We start from the raw sequence: 9,888 nt of genomic DNA, 5'->3' as shown, positions 1-9,888 counted from the left end.
CCTATTTATTTATTCATTCATTTATTTATCCATCCATCCATTCACACACTCACTCATCCTGACAGTTTCCCAGATGTTTTAAGTCTGTATCATCACAGTCTGCTTTCTCCCTCCACTGTTGTAAGTCATGGCCTTTTGCTGTCAGATTGAGTAATATTGCATGAACACTGAAGCATGAAAGGACTAAATGACATGTTTGATAAACACTGAGAGAGTCCCAGAAAGTCCAGACTCATCACACCATGATTAATGCGCTTTCCGTGAACATCACAGCTCCTCTGCACTCTTTCACACACAGACACTTTACAGTAAATAAATGTTGGCCTGCTGGAACAGGCAGGACAAACCGGCTGTTATCACATCCTACAGAGGAGCTGAGGTGTTACTGAGGAAACAGAGTAAACGATCTCTACCCGTACTGGTGCAGAGCGAGGACGGAGTCCCGCCGCTGGAGGAGGAGATGAACACAGCCACACCCTGAGTTACGCCACCCAGCGGCTTTCATCTGAAATCACAGAAAACGGAGCATCACACAATCAGCGAAGAGTTCTTTATCTCAAACTGGAACAGTGCTGACATTTTAATGTTCAAAAGTTCAAAAATGTTAAAAAGTTGAAAAAGTTTAGAAGTTCAATTAACTTTTCAGAACAACAACTACAACAACTGTTGGTACTACTACTAGAGCAACAGCTACAATTATCGACACCTTTTCAGATTTACCAATAAAAAACAATTTTACAAAAGGTGAGTTTCAGTTCCAACAGTTATTATTGGTTAATTAATCAACCTGAAGACCCGCCTTGCTCTTTGATCTTGTCGTCTGATGACAACTCGTTACCCGAGATGGATTTTTTTTCAGCGCAATCAGCAATTTTTCGGAAAACCCGGACGTTATCATCGCAGGTGGAAAGATCATGGACGTGCTTTTACTGATCAAATTCACCGATATTTTATGATCTCCTTGTCAAAACCTGCTTTGTTTCTTATTCTTTCATTTGACAGCCGCCATTTTGTATCTAAACACGTATTTGAGAAGTCACGTGCGTGAGGTGTCGATAATAGTGATCACTTTCACCGGTGTCCACCATTATCGACACCCTGTGGGATTAAGGGACATTTACAACTGTTATGGATCGATCTTTGTGTAACATTGTTGAAGTAGATGAAGTACTTTAAAAAATAAAAGTGCTGTGATTTATATATTTTTTTCTGATTCATAACAGAATGGAATGTTTATCGAGTATTTGGAATCTGATTGTAGTAAATAGAATTAGAACAGAATTAAATTCCTCACATATAAAAAATTACATGCTTGAAATATTCAGATTTTTCTATTCCATTCAGAATTTTTTTTGCAGTTTGTTGTAAATATCTACCACATATTACAATATCAGTAGACATTTTATATTTTGGTTTGAGGAATGACATGCGACCTTTGACCCGGATTTTCATGTGGTTAGAGTGTCAATTTCCTGTTGACATTTATTGGTAAACGACAAAACTAGAAATTAATACAAACAACAATGAATGATTAACAAAATGTGATCAACAAAAATACTTAGAAAGTGGAACAAAAAGATTTTCTGATGCAGGTTAAACATTATCAGTTCATCTGTTTACAAACATTAGAATTACTTCATTTACGTAAACAGCGACATCCATATATTTATATAAAATATATTTTGTACTAAATATAAGCCTACGGAAAACAAATTTTAAATAAAAACTATGTTTTGTTAACTTAATACCACATACTGATATTTTTTATTTATAAATAATCATCTGGATGTTGATAATTGTGGAACGGTGTTGATAACTGTGGACAAAGGTGTAGATAATTGTGGAACGGTGTCATGTGATCTAATGCGCTAAGTAATCGGGAATCAACTCATTTTTTTTTTCCAGTGGAAGTTTGAGTAATTATTTATGCACAATTAATGTATTGAAAGTCTTTTCTACTTTTGCAACGGCCAAAAGATCGTTAAGGTGTCGATAATTGTAGCCGCCGCTCTACTTCTACTATTACTACTACTACTACTCATAATAATAATAATAATTATTATTATTATTATTATTTGTATTTTTGACGTTGTGTTAAAATAAAAAAAAAAATTTAAGAAAAATGAAACAATTCCAGGCTTTAATTTTGACACGCCGCTTGTGTGTTACTTCTAATTGTTTCCCCGGAACAAGATGTGGGTGTGTCTCAAATCAACCCTAATTCAGAGAGGCCAGGTCACTGTAGGGACATGCCTAAAAGAGAGAGATCTACAATGGTTTTAATGTTGATGTTCCCTCATTTACATGTATGCTTACAGTGTATTTACTGGTGTTTCAACTGTGACACAAAACTACTTGTGGTTTCAGTTAACTTGTAATTGATAAATGAAGCAACCTATCTATTTAAAAGAAAGAAATAACTTTATTCATCACACACTTGTGAAATTACTCTGTGCATTTGACCCATCTGAAGCAGTGAACACACACACACACACCCAGAGCAGTGGGCAGCCATGCTAACAGCACCCAGGGAGCAGTCGGGAGTTCGGTGCCTCGCTCAAGGGCACCTCAGCCCAAGGCCGTCCCATATTAACCTAACCGCATGTCTTTGGACTGTGGGGGAAACCGGAGCACCCGGAGGAAACCCACGCGGGCACGGGGAGAACATGCAAACTCCACACAGAAAGGCCCTCGCCGGCCACAGGGCTCGAACCCGGACCTTCTTGCTGTGAGGCGACAGCGCTAACCACTACACCACCGTGCCGCCCAAACAAGTATAATTTTATGTCAGAAGCATGAGATTTAAATAAACGTTGTGCAATTTAACTCAAACCACACAACGTTAATAGCTCCCAAATTATTTACATTTGCTTTGTTTTTTAAACCACAATGCAAATATGAACAAGTGAGTCGATTTGATTTGAAACATACCCGGTGTCCCCGCTATATGTGTCCGCCCTTTAATACATCTGCGCTGGTTGGCTGACATTGGTTCCGCCCCTGTGTCAGAACCTGAGTTGACCATCACCATGTACCGCAGCGCACTCAGCAACCTGCAGCGATTTCACAGCCGCGCCTGGGCTCTGCTGCACCGCACCGCTGCTGAAACACACACTCGGACTCCAGGATTATCTCACAGCTGCTTCAGGATGGTAAACTCACATTTTACAGGATTTAAACACAACGTCAGGTGTTCTCTATGGCTGTAGATGACCTTTTTCATTGACTAGCCTAGCCTAGCATAGGTGAAAGTCGAAACCATAATCGTTTTCTGACAAATCCCGCCTTCTGTGATATGATTGGCTAGTTATTGCTAATCCAGTAATGTGGGAGTAAAGTTAACCAATCACGTTGCAGGTCGAAGACAGGATTAACCAATCATAGCGAAGGGGGTGGGATTTGTCCGAAACGGGTGGGAAAATATGTTGAGCAAACTAGCACAGAGTTAAATGTCCTAGTTTATATTTAGGGGATAATTTTTCTTATTTATGTAAATAATATATGAACGAGTGCAAAAACGTGGTTAAAGCTGGACTGTGGCGTGCTTGAGAGAAAAGTTTGTTAGAAGATCAAAGTCTGATTTTAGCTGGGTTTGTAACTTCATTAGGCAAATTAAATAACTTTATTTATTTTTTTCCCCAAGAACAACCAAGCACTAAAACAGCAGCTACAATTATCGACACCTTAATGATCTTTTGGCCGTTGCAAAAGTAGAAAAGACTGTCAATACGTAAATTGTGCATGAATAATGCACAAAAACAGAATTGATCAGAATCAGAACAAGTTTTATTGCCAAGTAATTGTTGCAACTACAAGGAATTTGGCTTGGAGTTAAGATGCTCAATAAATAAATACTAAATAAAGACAATCTATTCTAAGATGTTAAGAAATAAGAACTAAATAACCAAGATAAAAATAAGAGAGAAACAAATAAATGTGCAAATCTGGTAAACAACTGGGCGGGGCAGAGTAAGCAGGCGTCACTGGTCATGTTCGAGGCCAGCAGCGGGAGGAAAGAAACGGTTTCTGTGGTTTGAGGGTTTGGTCTTCATGGACCGGAGGGGAATCTCTCCGAGAGTTTATGTCCGGGTGGGAGAGATCAGCCGCAATCTTTCCTGGCGGAGAACAGGTCCTTTTCCTGTATCTGAAAGTTTGTGAACCCTTTAGAATTTTCTATATTTCTGCATAAATATGACCTAAAACATCATCAGATATTCACACAAGTCCTAAAAGTAGATAAAGAGAACCCAGTTAAACAAATGAGACAAAAATATTATACTTGGTCATTTATTTATTGAGGAAAATGATCCAATATTACATATCTGTGAGTGGCAAAAGTATGTGAACCTCTAGGATTAGCAGTGAATTTGAAGGTGAAATTAGAGTCAGGTGTTTTCAATCAATGGGATGACAATCAGGTGTGAGTGGGCACCCTGTTTTATTTAAAGAACAGGGATCTATCAAAGTCTGATCTTCACAACACATGTTTGTGGAAGTGTATCATGGCACGAACAAAGGAGATTTCTGAGGACCTCAGAAAAAGCGTTGTTGATGCTCATCAGGCTGGAAAAGGTTACAAAACCATCTCTAAAGAGTTTGGACTCCACCAATCCACAGTCAGACAGATTGTGTACAAATGGAGGGAATTCAAGACCAGTGTTACCCTCCCCAGGAGTGGTCGACCAACAAAGATCACTCCAAGAGCAAGGCGTGTAATAGTCGGTGAGGTCACAAAGGACCCCAGGGTAACTTCTAAGCAACTGAAGGCCTCGCTCACATTGGCTAATGTTAATGTTCATGAGTCCACCATCAGGAGAACACTGAACAACAATGGTGTGCATGGCAGGGTTGCAAGGAGAAAGCCACTGATCTCTAAAAAAGAACATTGCTGCTTGTCTGCAGTTTGCTAAAGATAACGTGGACAAGCCAGAAGGCTATTGGAAAAATGTTTTGTGGATGGATGAGACCAAAATAGAACTTTTTGGTTTAAATGAGAAGCGTTATGTTTGGAGAAAGGAAAACACTGCATTCCAGCATAAGAACCTTATCCCATCTGTGAAACATGGTGGTGGTAGTATCATGGTTTGGGCCTGTTTTGCTGCATCTGGGTCAGGACGGCTTGCCATCATTGATGGAACAATGAATTCTGAATTATACCAGCGAATTCTAAAGGAAAATGTCAGGACATCTGTCCATGAACTGAATCTCAAGAGAAGGTGGGTCATGCTGCAAGACAACAACCCTAAACGCACAAGTCGTTCTACCAAAGAATGGTTAAAGAAGAATAAAGTTAATGTTTTGGAATGGCCAAGTCAAAGTCCTGACCTTAATCCAATGGAAATGTTGTGGAAGGACCTGAAGCGAGCAGTTCATGTGAGGAAACCCACCAACATCCCAGAGTTGAAGCTGTTCTGTATGGAGGAACGGGCTAACATTCCTCCAAGCCGGTGTGCAGGACTGATCAACAGTTACCAGAAACATTTAGTTGCAGTTATTGCTGCACAAGGGGGTCACACCAGATACTGAAAGCAAAGGTTCACATACTTTTGCCACTCAGATATGTAATATTGGATCATTTTCCTCAATAAATAAATGACCAAGTATAATATTTTTGTCTCATTTGTTTAACTGGGTTCTCTTTATCTACTTTTAGGACTTGTGTGAAAATCTGATGTTTTAGGTCATATTTATGCAGAAATATAGAAAATTCTAAAGGGTTCACAAACTTTCAAGCACCACTGTACCCTGCAGTCTGCCCTCGTCCCTGGCAGAGGCAGCAGTGTGCCAGATGGTGATGGAGGAGGTGAGGATGGACTCAATGATGGTTGTGTAGAAGTGCACCATCATTGTCTTTGGCGGGTTGAACAACTTTAACTGCCGCAGGAAGTACATCCTGTGCTGTGCTTTTGAGATGAGGGAGCTGATGTTCAGTTCCCACTTGAGGTCCTGGGTGATTATGGTGCCCAGGAAGCAGAAGGACTCCAGTGTCCACTGGTGAGTCACTCAGGGTGATGGGGAGAGGAGGGGCTGGGTTCTTCCTGAAGTCCACAATCATTTCTCCTGTTTTTGCAGCATTTAGCTCCAGGTTGCTTTGGCTGCACCAGGTCACCAGATGGTCGATCTCCCACCGGGCTTGTCCTCACCAGAGATGAGCCTAATGAGGGTGGTGTCATCTGTGAACTTGAAGAGCTTGACGGACTGGTGGGTGGAGGTGCAGCTGTTTTGTATACAGGGAGAAGAGCAGAGGAGAAAGAACACAGCCTTGGGGGGATCCGGTGCTGATCGTCTGAGTGTTGGAGACTTGCTTCTCCAACCTCACTTGCTGCTTCCTGTCAGTCAGGAAGTCAGTGATCCACCTGCAGGTGGGGTCAGGCACGTTTAGCTGGGACAGTTTGTCCTGTAGCAGAGCTGGAATGATGGTATTGAATGCAGAGCTGAAGTCCACACACAGGATCCTGGCGCAGGTTCCTGGGGAATCCAGGTGCTGGAGGATAAAGTGGAGGGCCGTGTTGACGGCGTCGTCCACAGACCTGTTGGCCCTGTAGGCAAACTGCAGGGGGTCCAGAAGGGGGTCTGTGATGGCTTTGAGGTGGGAGAGAACAAAGTGCTCAACGGACTTCGTCACCACGGAGGTGAGGGCAATGGGTCTGTAGTCATTTAGTCCCGTGGTTCTTGCTTTTTTTTTTTTGGAGATGGGTATGATTGTTGTGGACTTGAAACAGGCTGGCATGTGGCATCTCTCCAGCGAGGTGTTGAAAATATCTGTGAACACTGGAGACAACTGGTCGGCACAGTTTCTCAGGGTGGATGGAGAGACCGAGTCAGGTCCAGCTGATTTACGGGGGTTCTGTTTCTTGAACAGTCTATTAACGTCCCTCTCCTGAACGGTGAGAGGTGCAGTGGGGGAGGAGGTGGAGGTGGAGGGGGCCTTCGATGTGGACAGAGTTGAAGAGGAGCGGGCTCCTGAAGAGAGGGGGGAGGTGGTGATTGTGGAGGGAGCTATCAGGACTGTCCCACTGAATTGATTCCTGATTACTTAGCGTATCGGATCACATGACACCGTTCCACAATTATCGACACCCAGATTTTTATTTAAAAAAAAAAAAAATCGGTATGTGGTATTAAGTTAACAAAACAGTTTTTATTTAAAATTAGTTTTACGTAGACTTGTATTTAGTACGAAATATCTTTTATATAAATATATGGATGTCGGTGTTTACGTAAATGAGGAAGTAATTCTAACGTTTGTGAGCAAATGAACTGATGATGTTTAACCTGCGTCAGAAAATCTCTGTTCCACTTTAAGTATTTTCATAGATCACCTTCTGTTAATCATTTGTTGTTGTTTGTATTAATTTCTAGTTTTGTCGTTTACCAATAAATGTCAACGGGGAATCGACATTGTAACCACATGAAGATCCAGGTCAAAGGTCACGTATCTCATTCCTCGAACCAAAATATAAAATGTCTACGGATATTGTGGTAGATATTTACAACAAACTGCGAAAGAAAAATTGAATGGAATAGACAAATCTGAATTTCTTTTTTTTATATGGCAGGAATTTAATTCTGCTCTAATTCTATTTATTACAGTCGGATTCCAAATACTCGATAAACATTCCATTCTGTTATGAATCAGAAAAAAAAAAGATAAATCACAGCACTTTTTTTTTTTTTAAAGTCCTTCATCTACTTCAACAATGTTACACAAAGATCGATCCATAACAGTCGTAAATGTCCCTTAATTCCACAGGGTGTCGATAATGGTGGACACCGGTGAAAGTGATAACTATTATCGACACCTTACGCACGTGACTTCTCAAACGCACGTTTAGATACAAAATGGCGACTGAAATGAAAGAGTCAGAAACAAAGTAGGTTTTGACGAGGAGATCGTGAATTTGATCAGTACAAACACGTCCATGATCTTTCCACCACGCTTACCTGCGATGATGACGTCCGGGTTTTCCGAAAAATTGCTGATCGCGCAAAAAAAATTCCATCTCGGTAACGAGCTGTGTCATCAGATGACGAGATCAAAGGGCGAGGCGGGTCTTCCGGTTGATTAACCAACCAGTAATAACTGTTGGAACTGAAACTCACCTTTTGTAAAATTGTTTTTTATTGGTAAATCTGAAAAGTTGTCTAATTGTAGCCACTTCTTTATTATACAGAGTTTAGACACAAATAAATTAAGAAAGACAAGGGGGAAGTTGATGATGGATGGATGGAGAAAAAGAAATATTTTAAATTTCTACAGTTTCAGGACGAGCCCTTGGCCATTCTTGGAAAATTAAAATAAAACTCCTGTTGTGTTTACCGAATGAAGTTATGAAATCCAGTTGCAATCAGAATTTGACCTGGTGACAAACTTCTCAAATGTTCTATCAACATCTGTTACGTACCAACTTTAACCACATTTCTCCACTCACTCGTACAACCTCAAATCAGAGAGTTGGGACAGTACAGAAAATGCAAATAAAAAAAGAAAACGGTGATTTCTAAAATTACTTTGACTTGTATTTTTTGCATAAGTTTTGTTTTATTGGTCAACTCTATTATTTCATTTGTTAATATTCATCCATTCCTGTATTTCAGGCCTGTCACGAGTTCAAAAAAAATTGGGACGGGGAACATTTAGGGCGAGTAATGAGGTAAAACAATTCAATAATGATGATGTAATGATTACAGTCACCTGTGGACATGATTTGGTACAAAATCAGTCTTCAGGAAAGGCCGAGTCTTTGAGGAGTAAAGATGAGTGGAGGATCTCTAGTTTGTCAACAAGTGCGTGAGAAAACAATTGAAGTGTTTAAAAACGGTGTTCCTCAAAGAAAGATCGGAAGTGATTTAGATATTTGACCTTCTGCGGTGCATATCATGAAACGATGCAAGGAATTTGGGAGTGTAAAGGGCAAAGGGCTCAAGCCTAATCTGAACCCCCGTGATCTCTGATCCCTCAGACGGCACTGCATTCAAGAACCATCGTTCATCTACAGCTGATAGAACCATATGGGCAAACCTTTATCAAGCTACAATAGAGTTACAGCCACAAACACCAGTTAAAACTTTACTGTGCAAAAAGGAAGCTTTATGTTAACTGTGTCCAGAAGCGCCGTCGACTTCTTTGGGCTCGGAGGCGTCTGGGATGGACCATCACCTAGTGGAAACATGTTTTGTGGTCAGATGAATCAGTATTCCAGGTCTTTTTTTTGGAAGAAATGGACACGTGCTCTGAAGACAAAAAGGTCCATCCAGACTGTTACCGGGAACAAGTCCAAAAGTCAGGGTGTGTCACGGTATGGGGTTGGGTCGGTGCCCTTGGCAAAGGTAACTTGCACTTCTGTGATGGAGCGTTAATGCTGCCTTCAAGATGACGTCTTTGAGATTTCAACAAGACGACGCAAAACCACATTCTGCACACGTTACAAAGGCGTGGCTGCGGAAGAAGAGGGCGTGTCCCCTCTGTCCCTAATAGGGAGTGTGTGGTGAATTTTGAAATGAAAAATATGACCATGACGACGCTGTACTGTTCCACACCTTAAGACCTGTTTACAGGAAGAATGGGACAAAATAACACCTGAAACACTTCATCACTTGGTGTCTTCAGTCACTAAACATCTATTCAGTGTGTGAGAAGGAATGGGAACGTTATAAAGTGATAAAAGCTTTACTGTCAGAACTGTTTCGAAATGTGTTAAAATAACTGATTTTAAATTCAAGTAAGTTGTGGGGTTTTTTTTTTCCTTCCCCAAAATGAACAAACAAAAACAAACAAAAAAAAACCAATAAAACTCATGAGAGAAATAAAACATCAAATAATGTGCTGCTGTATTGTTTCAAGTGCAGTACAGGCCAAATTACTTACAAATCATTGTTTTCAGTTTT

The 9,888-nt window shown here is 40.7% G+C and overlaps 1 protein-coding gene across 1 annotated transcript in view; it reads left to right on the top strand.

Annotated features, from left to right (window-relative positions):
- The first annotated feature begins 2,988 nt into the window (after positions 1-2,988).
- Positions 2,989-9,888, top strand: part of fh (fumarate hydratase) — a 67,436-nt gene continuing 60,536 nt past the window's right edge. The window contains exon 1 of the mRNA XM_060940303.1: positions 2,989-3,152. Within this exon, the coding sequence (XP_060796286.1) occupies positions 3,030-3,152 (123 nt within the window). The 5' untranslated portion in view covers positions 2,989-3,029. The remainder of the gene's footprint in view (positions 3,153-9,888) is intronic.

The sequence above is a fragment of the Neoarius graeffei genome, chromosome 14 (assembly GCF_027579695.1).
Source record: "Neoarius graeffei isolate fNeoGra1 chromosome 14, fNeoGra1.pri, whole genome shotgun sequence".
Classification (NCBI taxonomy): Eukaryota; Metazoa; Chordata; class Actinopteri; order Siluriformes; family Ariidae; genus Neoarius; species Neoarius graeffei.
The sequence above is the reverse complement of the archived record's forward strand: the minus strand, read 5'-3'. Positions and strand labels throughout refer to the sequence as shown.